Consider the following 20,030-nt stretch of genomic DNA (forward strand, 5'->3'; position numbering starts at 1 on the left):
AAAAGAATCAAAACTGCGCCTCTTAAATGGCAACCAACTAGAGAGGAACACTGTAATTTCAAATTTCCGATTTGACCGTTTTTATTGTTCATGTGCACTAAAAGGGTTGAAATAGAAGTGGGCACTCACACGGAAATTCTTTGACCTTTGATTCATTAAAGCATTTATTTGCATGTACAGTATGTGTGCGGCAATGTTGCGCCCGGTGAAGTGTGGACAGATGGACGCGAGACGTATAGATGACAGCATCAAATGAGCAGAGATAAACCGATAGATGACATTTATATGACTTCATTGTTAAATCCCAATAAGGTAAGACCAACTTCTTGTAATAGGAGTCATAAATTCTATTGGTGTTTTGCTTGAGTCAGCACCACAGTTGGTGAAAAATGCCAAAAGAACATTGTTACCCCAGTCCCACGAATGAGCTGAAAGGATTCAGTCTGTTATTCTGCAAAATGAGAACGGTCCTAGATCCAGACGAGCTTTCTTCATTTGGTCTTATTTGTCCTACTACGGGGTTCCGTCCCCTTTGCCTTCACGCTCTTGGTGGTGTGATCTCTTGCCTCGAGGCAGTTATAGGCTTTCAGCTCAAACATGGCCGCTTTTAACTTCATCTTAGTGGTCTCTATCAGGGCCTGCTTGTCATTACACTGCCTCTCCAACTCTGCGTTCTCGTCCTTCAGCAACTTCAACTTGTCATTTAACGCCGTTGTTCCGTAGGCCCTCTTTAACTCAAACCTGTCCTCCAGGGCTTGCTGTCTCACTGCCTTGCGTTCCTCCCTCAGAGTTGACATGTATGACGTGAGGGACGCCATCATTGCTTTGAGCCTCCTCAATTCGCACATGTCGGTTTGGCTCTGGTCTTTATTCTTCACAAACGCCATTCTCTCCAGTTTCCTCTGGACATCACTGGGGCCGGTCTTGTCCTTCTCAGCTTCCAGAATCTGGAGTAAAGGGTGAAAATATCGCGCTGTCTGTTTCAAGACTCTCTCTGTCCCCTGCAGGTGTGCGCGCTCTGCTTTCAGCCCATCAACTTCTTCATATTTCTTCCTTAAATTGATTTTCTTGCATTTCAGCTCATCCCAGAGGCCCCACTCCGCATCGTGGAAGCGAGTCTGCGTGGCGCTTACCTTCGCCTTTCTCTCTACAAACGCCAGCCTGTCTTTTAGGTCTTGGAGCTCTTGGGCCTTTAAGTTGTTGGTTTGATGAATGGCCGAGGCCTTTTCCCTTATGGATTTCAGTCTGTCCTCCTCGCAAGACTGATCGATGATATTCTTCACGGTGCGCTTGTGTATCTTCGAGGTCACATCTTGAATTTGGTTTTTCATCTCCAGGAGCTGAGCCGCCGTCACGACCGGCATCTCTGCCAGCTTCTGCAACGCATCTACTTCCTTCCTCATTTTCTCCAGCTCCGTGGGCAGCTTCTCCATCACCTTGACCGTGTTGGCCTCAATCTCATTTCTAAGTTCCACAATGAGATCTGCCGCATTATCACCTGCCACCAAGTGGCCCTTGGTCTGCTCCTCCAATTCGGACACTCTCTTCTGGGCCTGGGAGAGCTGCTCTTCCTGCTCAGTGGTCTGTCGTGCTACCAACTTTGCTCTCTCCCTCTCCAGCCGCAGTTGCCGAGAGGCTTTCAGCAATATGTCCGGCGATTTTACCAATGACTCCAGCTCCTTATGCAACATCTCCTTTTGCTTCAGTAAGCTGCATTTGTTGTTTTGCATCGTCCTGTTTTCTACTACGGCATTGTTTTTGGATACAGACAAAGGCTGCAGGTCCTCATACATCACGAAAGTCTGCTGGAACTTCTGGATCTGCTCTTTTTGTTTATTGCTATATATATATAGAGGGTTTCATCATGGTGTAAAAATTCAGGCACTTCTATTTCACATGTGAATTGACTTAAATATGCTTTTCTCTTCAGTGTGGAGACATCCTGAAGCAACCAGAAGAGGATAGGGTAGATCACCACCTTGTCGTTAGTGTCCAAACCTTCTCTGATTGCCTGCAGATCACAACACTCTTTGATCGGCTCATATTCCAGCATGGACAGAAGGTTAATCATTTCTTGCACCCTTTCTTCATCTGTCTTATCCTGGATGATTTCAGTGTATTTCGGCTGTATTTCAGTCAGGACCTCATTTAAAACCTCCAGAAGCATCAATGGACTTAATGCCTCAAAAGAAGGGAAGGTGAGGTTTTTAAGGAAGGGCTCCTTGTTCAGCTGGTTAACGATAAAAATGGATTCCTTCAACATGGTTACGAACTAGTTTGTCTGCTACCAAAGTTGTCTGTTTAGTGTTCAGGCGTACAACACAGTAGTAGGTGTGTTTTGGTCCTTAGTTCAGTTGCTGCTATATTTGATGTCTAGCTTTGATCACACGGGGCTTTGATTTGGTCTGATAAACCAATACTTAAACCAAACTTCCTGTTGAGGTGTGGTGGCTTTGTTGCCACAAGAAGTGCAAGGACAGGCATCCTGACAAGATCTTCAGTGGTGCTGATCTAGTCCTGCGAGCTCAACTACACTATGGATGTGACAATATGTGGGGAAATAACCAGCTTGGCTGAAGTCTGCGCTCTCCAAGTGCTTTTATTTCTAGTTAAATTAGGAGTAATTATGTGAAAATGTACACTCAGGACCAATATTTAATTCATGGCAGCAATGTCATGAGATTTTTAGGTCAGGAATATCCCCATGTACATATGTCTGACAGAATTTTACCATTTTATAAATTTGTACTTTTGGTGTCACTGATTAGTTCAGAGCTATGGTGATTTCGCTCAGTACTCACAGCAACAACTCTCCTGCCAGTGATCTATATCAGAGATCTGACATCTAACCTAGTTCCCAAATAGCACAAACCGCCAGTTATTTGCTTTCACCTATCTGCGGGTCTGCTGTGGTATCTGACACCGGAGCGACCTTTCAAAATAAAAGCATGGATTGATTGATTTTGCTCTCTGGCAAGGTACATCCTCCTGGTGATGGAGGCCACAGCCTTCAAGCCTGCTGTGGTATCTGACACTGGCGCGACCTTTCAAAATAAAAGCACTGATTGATTTTGCTCTCTGGCAAGGTACATCCTCCTGGTGATGGAGGCCACAGCCTTCAAGCCTTTAGGGATTATTGTTTTCACTCCTCCGGCGCCATTCTTTGTTTCCCAGAGTGCCTTCTTGTGCCCTGTTTTTCTCGGATAGGCAACACGCGGCCTCAATTGTGAAATGTGAATGATGTTTTCTTCTTTGCTGTGTGTATTCATACTTTATACATGTATGATGACATTTGAGTGTTGTCTAGAATAACATAGGCTACTGAATAAGAGACATTTGTTTATGTAAAGAAGAACAAAAAAGAAAGATTGAAAGAAATGAACAACAAGCAAGAAACACTTTATATTATGGATAACACAAAAAGTACAGTGTTTAGCTGGATGAGAGTATTGGAAAAAGTACATTAATAATAGTGTTTAACCTTAAATGTCATCGCCATAATTTCTACAATATGAACAGTTTAACTATTTGCACAATATCCAGCAGATCCTGAGAGATGTGTGTGCAAGTGAGGCTCTTGCACTTTTAAAACGGTTCTTTTCTAATTTCAAACCCAATGTTAAACTTTTATGTATGCGACCTGTGGTTGAAACAATTACAGGGATAAACTCCTGTCCTTACTTCAACTGTGGCATGCACAGGTAAAACAAGATGTAGTCACCGATTAGCGAGTTAGTGTAAAAATTTCCATATGATTGACCTATGTTATTATTCTCACACCTATTGCTAACTCAAACATACTGATATTGTCTAATAAGGCAATTTTTCCGTTTTTGTCCGTTCCAAGTCGCTGACTTTCAAACTTGCTGTTAAGTGTGTGTGTGTGTGTGTGTGTTGCAAAAGGCAGAAATTGAAATTATGGCTGCTCCAGCCTGCAGTTTTGGATGATGGAAGTGCTCGATTTCACATAATCAGTAAGCTTTCCATCAGGAAAGTGTTTCAGAGTAATGAAATCGTGTCCCAAGGTGTCGGCGGGTTTAATCCTTCCCACTGGATTCAGCTGCAGTCAGCTTTTGAGGAGGCCTATAAAGGCTTGAACGTCCTCCGTCTCGGCTTCGCTCTTCTCTTGTTTGCAATGTGTGTCCAAGTCTTCGGGTCTGGTGAACGTCTCCGCACTTTTGTGAATACGCGCTGTAAAACTAGAATGTCCGCTTTGTGTCTTCAGCTTCCAAAACATACCAGGGGTGGTGAAGTCCAAGTTGACATCGGGGTTTCCAAACAAGGTTACCATGAGCCTTATAGATTCATATTCAGACCCTGTTTGGTACAGGTGCTTACCAGTGTATAAGTAGGCCATAACACATCCGAGGAACCACATATCAATCAATCAATCAATCTTTATTTATATAGCGTCTTATACAATCAAAATTGTTTCAAGGCGCTTTCCAGAATCCCAGGGCCTGACCCCAGACAAGCAACAGTGGCAAGGAAAAACTCCCCTTTAACAGGAAGAAACCTTGAGCAGGACCAGGCTCATGTAGGGGGACCCTCCTGCTGATGGCTGGCTGGGTAAAGAGAGAGGAGAAGGGGGAGGACAGGTAGAGGATAGGATAGGTAGAAGAGGAGAGGAGAGGGGTAGAGGAGAGGAGAAGTAGAGTGAAGGGGAGGTAGAGGAGAAGGAGGAGGAGGGGAAAGAGGAGAGGAAAGGAGAGGAAAAGGAGGGGGAGAGGAGAGGAGAGGGAGAGGAGATGAGAGGCACAGAGCACAGAAACACACACAAAAAATATGATATACAATCACTTCAGCGGGGCCAGAGGTCATTATGCAGCTCCGAGGGCGGCGATACCTGTAAATAAATAGAGGGGGGGGAGAAGCAGAAAAACTACACAAGAATCAGCATAACTAGTCTGCTTGATGAGGAGAGGAAAGGAAACCATGACCCAGTGGAGTGACAGAGGCCTGTCAGGTGATCATGTTTCCGGACCCCGGCAGCCTTGGCCTATAACAGCATAACTAAGATGTGACCTAACGATTAGACGACCCCCTAAGTATGATCATTTGTCTGTCTATGATAGTAACTGGAACTACTGAATTAGTAACAATAAGCTTTTTCAAAGAGGTAGGTTTTGAGTCTGATCTTAAAAGTAGCGATGGAGTCAGCCTCCCGTACCTGGACAGGGAGCTGGTTCCATAGCAGGGGGGCCTGGTAGCTAAATGCTCGGCCCCCCATTCTACTCCTGGAAACTCTGGGAACCACAAGTAGACCAGCATTCTGAGAGCGGAGTGGTCTATTGGGCTGATAAGGTATCACTAGCTCCTCCAGGTAGGATGGAGCTTGGCCTCTGAGGACCTTGTAGGTCAAAAGAAGGGTTTTAAAAATTATTCTAAATTTAACGGGCAGCCAATGAAGCGACGCCAGTACAGGAGTAATGTGATCTCTTTTGTCAATACCTGTCAGAACTCTGGCTGCAGCATTTTGGATCAACTGGAGGCTCCTTAAAGAGTTGTTTGGACACCCTGATAATAAAGAGTTACAGTAGTCCAGCCTGGAAGTAACAAATGCATGGACTAACTTTTCAGCATCATGCCGCGTCAGCAGCTTCCTGATCTTTGTGATGTTCCTCAAGTGAAAAAAGGCACTTCTAGAGACTAATTTAATGTGTGAGTTGAAGGAGAGATTTTGATCAAAAGTTACTCCTAGATTCCTCACAGAGAGACTAGATGTTAATGAGATACCATCTAGAGTGATCATGTGATCTAATCTATCCCAGAGAGGTTCAGGACCAAACACCATGACCTCAGTTTTTCCTGGGTTAAGGAGGAGGAAATTTGAAGACATCCAGGACTTTATGTCTTTAAGACAGGTCTGGAGCTTCACTAACTTCTCTGTCTCCTCGGGCTTCATGGATAAATAGAGCTGAGTGTCATCAGCATAACAATGAAAATGTATCCCATGCTGCCAAATAATGTTCCCTAAGGGAAGCATGTACAATGTGAAGAGGATTGGTCCGAGTACAGAACCTTGAGGAACTCCATGGCTAACCCTACTGTATGAGGAGGGAACACCATGGACATGGGCAAACTGGTATCTATCAGATAAGTATGATCTAAACCAGTCTAGTGCTGTCCCTTTAATCCCAATCACATGTTCCAGTCTCTGTAACAGGATGCTGTGATCAACTGCATCAAAAGCAGCACTGAGGTCCAGCAGAACCAGCATAGAGACCAGTCCATGATCGGAAGCTATGAGAAGATCATTAGTGACTTTAAGAAGTGCTGTTTCTGTGCTGTGGTGAGCTCTAAAGCCTGACTGAAACATCTCAAACAGGCTGTTCCTCTGCAGGTGCTCCAGTAACTGAGTCACCACCACCTTTTCTAGAACTTTAGAGATAAAAGGAAGGTTGGATATTGGCCTATAATTTGCTAAGACATCAGGATCCAGTGATGGTTTTTTAAGCAACGGCTTAATCATTGCCACCTTGTAGGACCGGGGTACCGTATTTTCACGACTATAAGGCGCACCTAAAAGCCTAGAATTTTCTAAAAAATCTACGGTGCGCCTTTTAACCCGGAGCGCCTTTTGTGTGGATTACGGTAATATTGGTTAATCGCGGCTACCGTAGTCAGTAGGCGTGGCCGAGGTAACAGCAGTAAATTCAGTCCCAAACCATTTCTGTCTGTAAAGACCCCAAAATGGCTCCTTGCAAGAGACGCACTTACGACGCAGAGTTCAAACTGAAGGCTATCAGTCACGCAGTTGAACACGGAAATAGAGCAGCGGCAAGAGAATTTAACGTGAACGAATCAATGGTGCGGAAGTGGAGGAAGCAACAAGACGACCTGCGCCAGGTAAAGAAGACTCAACGGAGCTTCCGAGGAAACAAAGCAAGAAGTGGATTAACAAAGGAACTCCAGCCGCTAGATATTGGTGTCAACAAGGCATTCGAAGCTAGACTGCGAACTGCGTGGGAGCGGTGGATGACGAACGGCGAACACACGTTCACCAAGACGGGGAGACGGCGCCGAGCGTCATACGTCACTATCTGCCAGTGGATCGTAAATGCCTGGGCATCGACCGTGGTCCGAGCTTTCAGGAAGGCAGGGATTGTCACTGAAATGCCAGACAACACCAGCGACACCGACCCTGATGACGACTTTGACGAGACGGAGCCGGCCATGTTGGACGCCGTATTCGCACAACTGTTCAATTCCGACACCGAAGAAGAAGAATTCGAGGGATTCCTGGATGAGGAATGAACTGATAAAGTGAGCTTTACGTGTTTCTTTTGTGTGTTTACAACTTAAAAAGGCTGGTCATACTGTGAATATGGACATTACCGTTTGAACAACGTTGTTATATTGCTATTGTTATATTGCTATTGCTATCGCTTTGCACTACTTCGAGAGTTCGAGTTACCGTATATTGTGTTTGCACTAACGTTTGATTTACCGCAACGGTACTACGTGATAAAAATGTTGCACTAAATCGAAGATTTATTAAACTCCACTATCCACTTGTGATAAAAATGTTGCACTGCCTGTTATAACTCGCTGTTATTAAACGAACTGTGTTACGCGAAAACACTACGTCACTCGGGAAAAATAATAAAACAGCTGTTTATTCATTTTGGGAGTTGTGAGAACGCCGGTTTGTATTCTATTAATAAAGTTTGACTGACTTATCTGACTGTTTTATTGACATTCCTTTTAGCGCAGCTCGATCTAGTGAATGCGTCATGAAACCACAGGCACTACGCAGTTTCTATGCTATGCGCCTTATAACACGGTGCGCCCTGTGTATGAAAATATTTCTAAAATAGGCCGTTAATTGAAGGTGCGCCCTATAATACGGTACATAACCTGACACTAAAGAACCATTGATCTGGTCCAGGATAGAACTGCCTATCAATGGTAAAACATCCTTCAACAGGTGCGTTGGGATGGGATCTAAAAGACACGTGGTGGTCTTGGATTTCTGAATTAGCGATGACGCCTCAGAAAAATATATAGGGCTGAAGGAGCTTAAGGGCTCGTTGGAGACCCTGTATGTTCCCACAGTCGGCACATCTGGTGATGGTCCAGTTGTTGGGATGGCCTGGTTAGCTTTCTCTCTGATAGCTAGAACTTTATCAGTGAAGAAGCTCATGAAGTCTTCACCACTAAGGGAAGAAGGGATACGTGGATCTAAAACACTGTGACTCTTAGTTAATTTGGCCACAGTGCTGAAAAGAAACCTGGGGTTGCTCTTATTTTCCTCAATCAAAGAAGAAAAATAAGCTGTTCTAGCCTTGCGAAGGGCCTTTTTGTAAACTAATAGACAGTCTTTCCAGGCTACATGGTAGCTGTCTATTTTACAAGAATGCCACTTCCTTTCCAGTCTTTGCACTTTCTGCTTGAGGGTCCTGATATGTGAATTATACCAGGGGGCACACCTCCTCTGATTTACTATTTTCTTTTTCAGGGGGGCAACAGAATCAAGCATGATTCTCAGTGAGGTTGCTGCACCTTCAGCAATAGAGTCAACCTCAGCAGGGCTAAGATTATAATGACTGATCCCTGGGGAAACACACAGTGGTCCTGGGATCAGCACAGGGATTGCTTCCTTAAACTTAGCTACAGCATTATCTGAAAGACATCTGCTATAGTAAGACTTTGTTCTGAGCATAGAAGAATCCTTAATCATAAATGTAAAAGTGATCAAAGAATGGTCTGACAGGACTGGGTTCTGAGGGAACACTGACACATGTTCTACCTCAACACCATAAGTCAGAACTAGATCTAGGGTGTGGTTAAAGCTATGAGTTGGTTGGTTTATCTGCTGGAGGAAACCAACTGACTCAAGCAATGAAATGAAGCCATTTCTAAAGCTGTCATTTATAACATCCATATGGATATTAAAGTCTCCAATGATAATGACTTTGTCCGTTCTAAGGACCAAGTCAGATAAGAAATCAGAGAACTCAGACAGGAACTCTGAATGTGGCCCAGCAGGGGGCCGATATACAACTACAAACAGAAGTGGCTTTTCTGTCCTCCAGCTCAGATGGTTGATGCCAAGAGTCAGGCTTTCAAATGAACTGAAGCTATGTTTTGGTCTGGGATTAATTAATAACTTGGAGTGATAGATTGCTGCCACTCCCCCTCCTCGACGAGTAACACGTGGAATATGATAATTAAGATGGGTAGGAGTAGATTCATTTAAGCTCACATACTCCTCCTCCTGAAGCCAGGTCTCAGTAAGACAAAATAAATCAATGTGATGATCCGCTATCAGGTCGTGCACCAACAGGGATTTACACAAAAGAGATCTAATATTTAACAGTCCACACTTAATTGTGATATTAGTTTCTCCAACTTGTGCTTCAGTATTAATTTTAATAAGATTTTGGTGATTGACTGCTGGAACAGAGACTACCTCTATAGTGTTAAATATGTTATTGTTGGTGGATGAGGGTTCTAAGGAAGCAGCAGAGAGGTGTGTAAGACTACAACTCTGCATCCTGGTCTGGACCCTGGATTGTCAGGTCACTTTGGGTCTAATAAAATTAGCCAGATTACTAGAAATGAGAGAAGCACCATCTCGTGTGGGATGGACACCGTCTCTCCTAATCAGACCATGTTTTCACCAAAAGGTGCTCCAATTGTCTATAAAGGCCACCTGGTTTTCGGGGCACCACCGTGACAGCCAGCGACGAAGCGATGACATGCGGCTAAACATTTCATCGCCGGCCAGATTGGGGAGGGGACCAGAGAATGCTACGGAGTCCGACATCGTTTTTGCGTAGTTACACACCGACTCCAAGTTAATTTTAGTGACCTCCGACAGACGAAGCCGGGTGTCGTTGGCTCCGACGTGAATAATAACTTTACCAAATTTCGATTACGTCTCGCCAGCAGCCATAAATTTGCTTCTATGTCGCCCGCTCTGGCCCCCGGAATGCACCTAACTATGGTCGCTGGAGTCGGCTTCACGTGGCGCAAAACAGAGTCGCCAATTACCAGGGTCGGTTTCTCAGCGGGTGTTTCGCCGAGTGGGGAAAAGCGGTTAGCCACGGGAAGCGGTTGGTGGTGCACCGCGGGCCTTTGTTTTGGGCTACGCTTCCTACGAACCGTCACCCAGCCGCCCTGGCTAGCCGGCTGCTGCCGGGGGACCGCTAGCTGTAGCTACGCTAGGCGGCTCCGCAGCAGCTAGCTTACCCTGGCTACTTGACGCAACTCCAGCTAACTCCCAACTGCGGAACCGCGTCTCAAGCTCGCGAAGTCTCGCCTCCATAGCCATAAATAAACTACACTTTCTGCACCTATTCCCTTCACGAAGGGAGGCAGAGGAGTAACTAAACATTTCGAACGTTGAACAGACAAAGACACCGGGTGAAACAGACGGTGAGGCCATGCTAACGCTAGTGATCGGCGAAGCCCTGTATTTGTTTAATATGGGTTGTTTCTCACTGTTGATATCAGGTGACAAGAATGTCCCAAGTGTTCAGAATTTTAAGTAAAGTGAATACAACACACCAAGTGTTCAATATTAAGTGAATACAACACACCAAGTGTTCAATATTAAGTGAATACGGCACCCCGTGCACAATGCAACCAACGAACGATAGAGGAGACCGGAAGTGACGCAACCTGTCAACCAAGCCAGCCCAAACTAAACAATCAGTTATCAATGGCTTCATTGTATGGGAAGCCCAGGAAGAGCTCTGGAGCTCTGTAACCAAGAGCTTGTACTTTGGTGCCCTGGATTATTTTGGAAACCTTCTGGGCCAGACCAAAATCACTAAGTTGGATTTTAAAGGACTGTGCTGTGTGATTCACCAACGTGATGTTGTCCGGCTTGATGTCACAGTGTATTACGCCGATGTGTTTAAGGGCGTTTAAAGTGACCGGCATCTGCTGTGTGACCACTCTGATTTCAGCCACCCTCAACGAGAGATAGCACCTTTTCTTCATGAAATCACAAAGACTCTTGTCCAGCAGCTCAAAGACCAGGCAAAAATCCCTCTTCATGACAAAATGGTCCCCACATTTGACCAGGTTGTTCTTGGCTTCATCCAGCTCTGTGAATTCCTTGAGGATGGCCAACTCTTTTAGTCTGGAAGAGTATTGATACACAATCTTCACAGCCAGCTTCTTATCACTGCCCAGATTTTTGCACTGGACCACCCAAACATGCCCGAACCCATTCAATCTCACGTCTGCTTGAGTCAGCAGACAGAAGTGGTACCTAGCTGAACACCCCTTTCTCCATCAAGCGGCAAAGCCATTTAAAATCTGCGTTCAGCATTCTAACATTCAGTGTCTTATAAAAACCAGTGCGTTGGGCGGGGGGGGGGGGGGTTCTGGTTTGTGGGTTTTGTTTGCTTTGACCTTACATATAGTGATCAAAGCTAAAAAGAATCAAAACTGCGCCTCTTAAATGGCAACCAACTAGAGAGGAACACTGTAATTTCAAATTTCCGATTTGAACGTTTTTATTGTTCATGTGCACTAAAAGGGTTGAAATAGAAGTGGGCACTCACACGGAAATTCTTTGACCTTTGATTCATTAAAGCATTTATTTGCATGTACAGTATGTGTGCGGCAATGTTGCGCCCGGTGAAGTGTGGACAGATGGACGCGAGACGTATAGATGACAGCATCAAATGAGCAGAGATAAACCGATAGATGACATTTATATGACTTCATTGTTAAATCCCAATAAGGTAAGACCAACTTCTTGTAATAGGAGTCATAAATTCTATTGGTGTTTTGCTTGAGTCAGCACCACAGTTGGTGAAAAATGCCAAAAGAACATTGTTACCCCAGTCCCACGAATGAGCTGAAAGGATTCAGTCTGTTATTCTGCAAAATGAGAACGGTCCTAGATCCAGACGAGCTTTCTTCATTTGGTCTTATTTGTCCTACTACGGGGTTCCGTCCCCTTTGCCTTCACGCTCTTGGTGGTGTGATCTCTTGCCTCGAGGCAGTTATAGGCTTTCAGCTCAAACATGGCCGCTTTTAACTTCATCTTAGTGGTCTCTATCAGGGCCTGCTTGTCATTACACTGCCTCTCCAACTCTGCGTTCTCGTCCTTCAGCAACTTCAACTTGTCATTTAACGCCGTTGTTCCGTAGGCCCTCTTTAACTCAAACCTGTCCTCCAGGGCTTGCTGTCTCACTGCCTTGCGTTCCTCCCTCAGAGTTGACATGTATGACGTGAGGGACGCCATCATTGCTTTGAGCCTCCTCAATTCGCACATGTCGGTTTGGCTCTGGTCTTTCTTCTTCACAAACGCCATTCTCTCCAGTTTCCTCTGGACATCACTGGGGCCGGTCTTGTCCTTCTCAGCTTCCAGAATCTGGAGTAAAGGGTGAAAATATCGCGCTGTCTGTTTCAAGACTCTCTCTGTCCCCTGCAGGTGTGTGCGCTCTGCTTTCAGCCCATCAACTTCTTCATATTTCTTCCTTAAATTGATTTTCTTGCATTTCAGCTCATCCCAGAGGCCCCACTCCGCATCGTGGAAGCGAGTCTGCGTGGCGCTTACCTTTGCCTTTCTCTCTACAAACGCCAGCCTGTCTTTTAGGTCTTGGAGCTCTTGGGCCTTTAAGTTGTTGGTTTGATGAATGGCCGAGGCCTTTTCCCTTATGGATTTCAGTCTGTCCTCCTCGCAAGACTGATCGATGATAATCTTCACGGTGCGCTTGTGTATCTTCGAGGTCACATCTTGAATTTGGTTTTTCATCTCCAGGAGCTGAGCCGCCGTCACGACCGGCATCTCTGCCAGCTTCTGCAACGCATCTACTTCCTTCCTCATTTTCTCCAGCTCCGTGGGCAGCTTCTCCATCACCTTGACCGTGTTGGCCTCAATCTCATTTCTAAGTTCCACAATGAGATCTGCCGCATTATCACCTGCCACCAAGTGGCCCTTGGTCTGCTCCTCCAATTCGGACACTCTCTTCTGGGCCTGGGAGAGCTGCTCTTCCTGCTCAGTGGTCTGTCGTGCTACCAACTTTGCTCTCTCCCTCTCCAGCCGCAGTTGCCGAGAGGCTTTCAGCAATATGTCCGGCGATTTTACCAATGACTCCAGCTCCTTATGCAACATCTCCTTTTGCTTCAGTAAGCTGCATTTGTTGTTTTGCATCGTCCTGTTTTCTACTACGGCATTGTTTTTGGATACAGACAAAGGCTGCAGGTCCTCATACATCACGAAAGTCTGCTGGAACTTCTGGATCTGCTCTTTTTGTTTATTGCTATATATATAGAGGGTTTCATCATGGTGTAAAAATTCAGGCACTTCTATTTCACATGTAAATTGACTTAAATATGCTTTTCTCTTCAGTGTGGAGACATCCTGAAGCAACCAGAAGAGGATAGGGTAGATCACCACCTTGTCGTTAGTGTCCAAACCTTCTCTGATTGCCTGCAGATCACAACACTCTTTGATCGGCTCATATTCCAGCATGGACAGAAGGTTAATCATTTCTTGCACCCTTTCTTCATCTGTCTTATCCTGGATGATTTCAGTGTATTTCGGCTGTATTTCAGTCAGGACCTCATTTAAAACCTCCAGAAGCATCAATGGACTTAATGCCTCAAAAGAAGGGAAGGTGAGGTTTTTAAGGAAGGGCTCCTTGTTCAGCTGGTTAACGATAAAAATGGATTCCTTCAACATGGTTATGAACTAGTTTGTCTGCTACCAAAGTTGTCTGTTTAGTGTTCAGGCGTACAACACAGTAGTAGGTGTGTTTTGGTCCTTAGTTCAGTTGCTGCTGTATTTGATGTCTAGCTTTGATCACACGGGGCTTTGATTTGGTCTGATAAACCAATACTTAAACCAAACTTCCTGTTGAGGTGTGGTGCTTTGTTGCCACAAGAAGTGCAAGGACAGGCCTCCTGACAAGATCTTCAGTGGTGCTGATCTAGTCCTGCGAGCTCAACTACACTATGGATGTGACAATATGTGGGGAAATAACCAGCTTGGCTGAAGTCTGCGCTCTCCAAGTGCTTTTATTTCTAGTTAAATTAGGAGTAATTATGTGAAAATGTACACTCAGGACCAATATTTAATTCATGGCAGCAATGTCATGAGATTTTTAGGTCAGGAATATCCCCATGTACATATGTCTGACAGAATTTTACCATTTTATAAATTTGTACTTTTGGTGTCACTGATTAGTTCAGAGCTATGGTGATTTCGCTCAGTACTCATAGCAACAACTCTCCTGCCAGTGATCTATATCAGAGATCTGACATCTAACCTAGTTCCCAAATAGCACAAACTGACAGTTATTTGCTTTCACCTATCTGCGGGTCTGCTGTGGTATCTGACGCTGGAGCGACCTTTCAAAATAAAAGCATTGATTGATTGATTTTGCTCTCTGGCAAGGTACATCCTCCTGGTGATGGAGGCCACAGCCTTCAAGCCTTTAGGGATTATTGTTTTCACTCCTCCGGCACCATTCTTTGTTTCTCAGAGTGCATCCTTGTGCCCTGTTTTTCTCGGATCGGCAACACGCGGCCTCAATTGTGAAATGTGAATGATGTTTTCTTCTTTGCTGTGTGTATTCATACTTTATACATGTATGATGACGTTTGAGTGTTGTCGAGAATAACATAGGCTACTGAATAAGAGACATTTGTTTATGTAAAGAAGAACAAAAAAGAAAGATTGAAAGAAATGAACAACAAGCAAGAAACACTTTATATTATGGATAACACAAAAAGTACAGTGTTTAGCTGGATGAGAGTATTGGAAAAAGTACATTAATAATAGTGTTTAATAAAAAGTATTTAGATTATAATGATTAGGAAAATAATAACAGGATGAATGCTGATTTGCTTCTTTTCAAACATTTAAAAAACATTTCAAAGTTTGTTCTGAAGATGTAAAAACTATTAAATTTAAATGATAAAGGTAAAACATTCATGTTCTTAGGTGCTGGGATATACATGTCTGTCTAGCAGATTGGACATCTCCATCCAGGACAGGTCCCACTGCACTTCTGTTGCATCCTGCTTGGTTGCAGGATGCTCCACCGATGGTCGGTCCTGTTGGCAACTGGGCCAACAGCTGCGACCGCTAAACATTTTTGTCCTTTGTGCAAGTAAAAGACCAACTGAATAGCATGATTGGATTGTAAACATACGGAGAGGTGTGATTTTATTGGGAGACATTGGGACTAACCTGTAATAATGGACTGACCAGGCAGTCAGAGGGATGAGAACCAGAAGAACCACAGTGCATGAAACAGTGATCCATGTCCAAGTGCCTGGCAACAGGACAACCAGACCACTTAAAAGTCTTTCAAATGGGCTATAATTATACTGCTGTATTAGCTGTAAGAGGGCTGACATTGGTACCCCTCTAATATTCATAGTAAATAAAGTTTTAGTAAAATAGATGCTCTCATTTCAGACACCGGGTCTGTAGATTAATGCAACTTCATGAGCCCAAACTGTCTTTCAACTACTGAACTATGAGGAATATATTACAGCAACAAGTAACTCTTGAAATCTAGTTAAAATAAGTAAAACTGAAACAAAATGTTACCTCCCACAGGGTCTGCAGTCCAATCTACTGATGTGAAGTTCCCTAAAAGACACAATTTACTTTTACTGACCGCTATGACACCGGCGATGGTTTTATCTCAGCCACTGACCTCCCTGTGGCCTCACGGACAACCAGCTCTCTGGACTCTCTGTCGTCCCGTCCTGGGACGCACACTTGTATAAGCCCTCGTCCTCCTGTGTCACACTCTCTAGGGTCATTTTTACCACCCGTGCAGTCGAAGCGGAGGTCAAGACTTCTGCCGCATTTTTGAAGAAGGTGGTTTTGCTGTGGTTGGCTGTCAGGTACTGGCACTGCAGAACCACAGTGGCGCCCTCAGATACTGGGATGGCAGGAGTTCTCAAGATGACGAGACCATCTATGAGACATAATCAGTAAATACGGAACCAACTGATTCTTTCAAACATTATAGGTTCCGAATGTATACCCTGGAGTTGTGTTACTGGGCTGTATTCTGCATTCACGTGCACTACACGTGTGTGTTTTCCCCAAGTGTCTCATGTCTCAACATAATTGGTAGTCAGGAGACTCACTGCTGACCATGATGTGGACGGCATTGCTGCGGCCCTCTGCACCCTCACACCAGTACAGTCCGGCGTTTTCACTGGCAGCCGTGAACGTGCACGTGTCGGACACATCTGTGCCGACAGCGCCCCCGAGCGGCGAACACGCGTCTGTCCGTAGGACTCTTTTTCTCACTCTGCGTCCCGGAGAGAAGCGCCTGAGCATCCATCCTGAAGAATTAGCGCGAGCCTGAGGACAGCGGAGTGTGAATCGCTGTCCTGTGTAGACCTGCCTGCTGTTGGGTGTCAAGGGTCACGGAGGCCAGCGGCTCCTCTGGAGGACAGAGATTGACAGAAAGAAGCCAGACAAATAAGCCTGTAAGGTTAATTTTTCAGCAGCTGTGTTTCACAACATCTACACAAAAAAAAAAGTGTTTCAAAATCTACCCATGGAGTCATTTGCGCCTGACTCCTATTTTATAAATACATCAGTCAGGTAATTATATGTCATTTCTATTTGTCTATTTCTCCCGTTACTGATCCTGTTTCACCCACTGTTGGATGTGGACCATTGAAATTCAAGAAAATAAATCTCCACATTGATCCAAATATTAATATTTGCTCAATTTAGGACAGAATCGTCTACAATTCTATTCAGTTCAACTTTATTTATCCAGCATCTGTGACAGTCAAGATTGTCTCTAACTGCTTTTCAGAAACCGGGAGGCAGCTCGCACGGAGAAACCTGGAGGGAAAAACCTGGAGAACCAGTCTCATATGAGGAGGGAAGGAAGGAGGAAGAGTGGGCGAGATAGAGGCATTGTGGAGCAAGACACATGCGTCACACATGCACATACATTAATTGTAGCATTGTTCATGTTGGTAGGTCTAAATTTGAGTCTGTCAGTGGTTAGTGAGCCAGTCTAGAGCTGGCGACACCTCGGGAAAGAGAACAGGGGGAAGGAAATTGTTAACTACAGCGGAATGTCTCTTCCCAGCAGTCCCAGCAATCAAGAGTCACAACCTCCGCATTCTGGTCCTGGATCTGGTTTCTCACCTGAGACCGTGAACACGGTTGGCTGACTGAGAAGAACCAGAGAGGTGTTACTCCTCCACCTCTCAGCTTGGCACCAGTACCCACCAGCGTCCTCACGCGTCACCGCTGCAATGAAGTAGCCGTCACCCGAGACCAGGTGGCGGCGTCTCGGAGTGGGACCAGGTTGCGGTTTTTGCCTGAACCACTGATAGTTCCACACGAAGGTGGCATTTGACTCCACTGTGCACTGAAGGAACACACACTCACCAACAAAGATGTTTGACCCCGGCGGCCACACAGACACGCTAACTTTCAAGTCCACTGCAAAAAAAAAGGAATCCTTCATTTTCTGTTGTTTTTGCCTAATTTTCTTGATTAATAAAACTTGCGTGTGTGTGTGTGTGTGTGTGTGTGCAGCACCCTCAGAGGCAGCAGCTCCAAGAACATGTGCAACTATACCTGAAACACATAAAAAGTCACTTTTCCATAAGTCTTCCCACTACAACAGCTTGTTCCTGCCAACCAAGTGTCAGTTTAAACGCAGCCTGTTTCTGTTGGCGGAGCTAATATGGACTCCACAGTGGGCTCAGATGGTTTCTCCCCACATGACGGCACATCTGATCGTCAGTTAGGAGATCACACAGCCGGAATGATTAAAAGTGAACTTTCGGGAGCAACTTTGCTGGTAGATTTAATGCCCAAGCGTCTCTGCAGCAACAGCGTCTATTTGAGCTCAAATCAGACGCATTAGTGAGGAGCTTCCTGCTCCCGACTGCTGTCATCCTAGCGGGAGGAAAATCACTTTGTTGTATTTTCCTGTTGACGTGCACATGCATACGTTTTGTGTGTCATCCTGACTGTCGAGGGCAGAGCAGCCAAGTAAAGGTTCGAACTGTGCCTGTCATGAGGACAACTTCAGGGGTCACGTTGGGGGTCGGCAGCACTCTCACAGCAGCTGGGACCCTTTTTTTCCCAACAAAAGGAACCTTTTTTAAAAAGAAAACCTACCCAGTAATCCCAGTATACTTGCAGTGCAGTGCTTCAAAATGGCCTGTCTTCATCTGTGATACTCACCAAGGAGTGAGGAGAGAAACGCGGCGCTCATTCTGTCAGCTCCTTCTTGCTCCACGGCCTAAAAGCAACGGGGTCTCAAATGGTTCCTGGTCCTGTGCCTGCAGTTACTTTCCAAAGGGTTTTATCCTCCCCCCTGGAAGTCTGCAGACAGAGTAACGGCATCTGTTAGCAGACCACAGACAGAGATGAACATCTTGGTGGAGACGTTTCCTTCCTGCCTTAACTGGGTATGAGGCGGAGCCATCAAACAACACAGTTCCAAGACAGATAGAATGTGAGAGTCATCAGGTCCCAGCCCACTAGAACCAGTTCAGGACAGTAGCTCCCCTCAGTTATTGGAGATTTAATTGGCATTTATTGCACCTCCGCCTTTGCTGCAAAGGTGAAACTGTTGTTCCACACAAGCTTTCATGTTTTTAGAGTCAGTAGTCCCGGCTGGGGCTTGTTCTCTTTCATTAACCCATCTGTTCTATTTACATCCCTCGCTCTGCTTTTGTAACGTCTGCTGTCGGCAGCGCTCCATCTCCTACTTTAATCCAATCAGCTACAATCGCAGATTTTTTGGGAAGTGCAACGAGGCGAATCGCGTCCCATCAGTCGTCCCTCAGTCTGCTCGGCACTTTGACCCAAACCTAAAATATCTCAGCATCGCTCCAACTGACTGACAACACAACTTGAAAAGTCTTCTAAGGTTCCCGACAATCTGTCATCCACTGCCTTATTTTGGAGTGGGGGGTGGGGGGGGGGGGGGGGGGGGGGGGGTTACAGCAGGGTCTATCTTTGCAGCTTTGTTTGAAAATGTCTCAAGCGTAATAAAGATGTAATCACCAGCTCCCAATAAGTACTCTTCCTTCTTTTTAGCTCAGTTACTCAAATAAGGTAGCACGTATTAGCACAAGCTAACATGCTAAAGCAGTACTCTTGTCACTAAAGATGGTGTCATGAACATTCCAGCCTTATTTAACATCAGACATCCCACTACCAGTTTATGAGTGAAATCCCTGTGACGGACTGGTGACCCGTCCAGGATGTGCCCTTCAGGGAGCTAGCATGCACCAGAAATGCATTCTTACAGTGTGTGATCTTAAATTGCCACCAAAAAAGGGGGGAGTCTAAGTGATTTGACAACTCCAAATTTAAACTGAATTAGAACATGCTGTGAAAAGTAAATGGGATCGGAAATGACCTGTTGTCAGATGTCTACAGGGTGTGTTATCTTAAAAATCATTGATTGAATGATGATTAATTACAATGAAGTATTACATCTATGTTGTTTTTTATTGCCCACTTAAATATCCATTAGCAAATTACTGGGCTAATTATTTAGCAATAAAATTTACTAATCATTCTGAGCCTTTTTTAAAAAAAAATCATTTCTTCCCATCATAGTCTTGGGCTACAATCAAAAAGATGCAAATAATGAATGATCAGTCTACACTAAGTACCTCAGACTGACGAAATTAATTTTAAAAACTAGAAGTTTGCATTGATCCTGGATCCTGGATTTGAGGATATTCTGACATCCTCCCTGTCATGTCGGATGAGCCTGTTTTCACGTCTCTTCAGAGAAGTTTGCTCCTGTTCCCTTCAGGGTTCTGGTTGGTTCCCTCAAGGACCTTCGCGGATGTTGTGCTCGAAGTTCAACCATCATGTTTGTTCCTGGTTGTTCTAAACTATTTACTGCTAAGGTTGGGCTCATACAGGACGCGGTTGCAGACAGGAAACAGCCAACTCGCTCTCAAAAGGGTTTATTTTAAATGAAAGAAGTCTTGAATGTTGCGGGGGGAGATCCTGCACGATTTCTCCACAAGAGGAGGGAGGCGTGGTGACCTGGAAGTAAAGAACATCTTTACTAAGAACGTCGACA

General features: G+C 44.9%; 1 protein-coding gene across 3 annotated transcripts; it reads right to left on the reverse strand.

The window, feature by feature from the left end:
- Nucleotides 1-14,625: 14,625 nt before the first annotated feature.
- LOC105417904 (uncharacterized) lies at nt 14,626-18,870 on the reverse strand. Of its 3 annotated transcripts, XM_011614563.2 has the most exons (8): nt 18,164-18,870; nt 17,510-17,548; nt 17,111-17,410; nt 16,084-16,387; nt 15,642-15,908; nt 15,533-15,574; nt 15,167-15,251; nt 14,626-15,076 (listed from the first exon to the last, which is right to left on the reverse strand). In XM_011614563.2, the coding sequence occupies exons 4-8, from the start codon at nt 16,277-16,279 to the stop codon at nt 14,914-14,916; spliced, it is 753 nt and encodes a 250-aa protein (XP_011612865.2). In that variant the 5' UTR covers nt 16,280-16,387; nt 17,111-17,410; nt 17,510-17,548; nt 18,164-18,870; the 3' UTR covers nt 14,626-14,913. The 3 variants fall into 3 exon arrangements, with proteins under 3 accessions (XP_011612865.2, XP_029684747.1, XP_029684745.1); XM_029828887.1 differs by lacking the exons at nt 17,111-17,410; nt 17,510-17,548; XM_029828885.1 differs by having other exon boundaries at nt 17,111-18,870.
- Nucleotides 18,871-20,030: the final 1,160 nt, after the last annotated feature.

The sequence above is a fragment of the Takifugu rubripes genome, chromosome 20 (genome assembly GCF_901000725.2).
Source record: "Takifugu rubripes chromosome 20, fTakRub1.2, whole genome shotgun sequence".
In the NCBI taxonomy this organism is placed as follows: Eukaryota; Metazoa; Chordata; class Actinopteri; order Tetraodontiformes; family Tetraodontidae; genus Takifugu; species Takifugu rubripes.

Bases quoted from the DNA above. Each gene is read 5' to 3' on its own strand.
- LOC105417904 (XM_029828887.1), bottom strand. From the start codon at position 16,279: ATGCTCAGGCGCTTCTCTCCGGGACGCAGAGTGAGAAAAAGAGTCCTA. The intron at 15,252-15,532 runs GTAACATTTTGT...TCCTGTTGCCAG, and splicing joins GACTGCAGACCCTGTGGGAG to GCACTTGGACATGGATCACT. The intron at 15,077-15,166 runs GTTAGTCCCAAT...ACTTGCACAAAG, and splicing joins TGGTCAGTCCATTATTACAG to GACAAAAATGTTTAGCGGTC.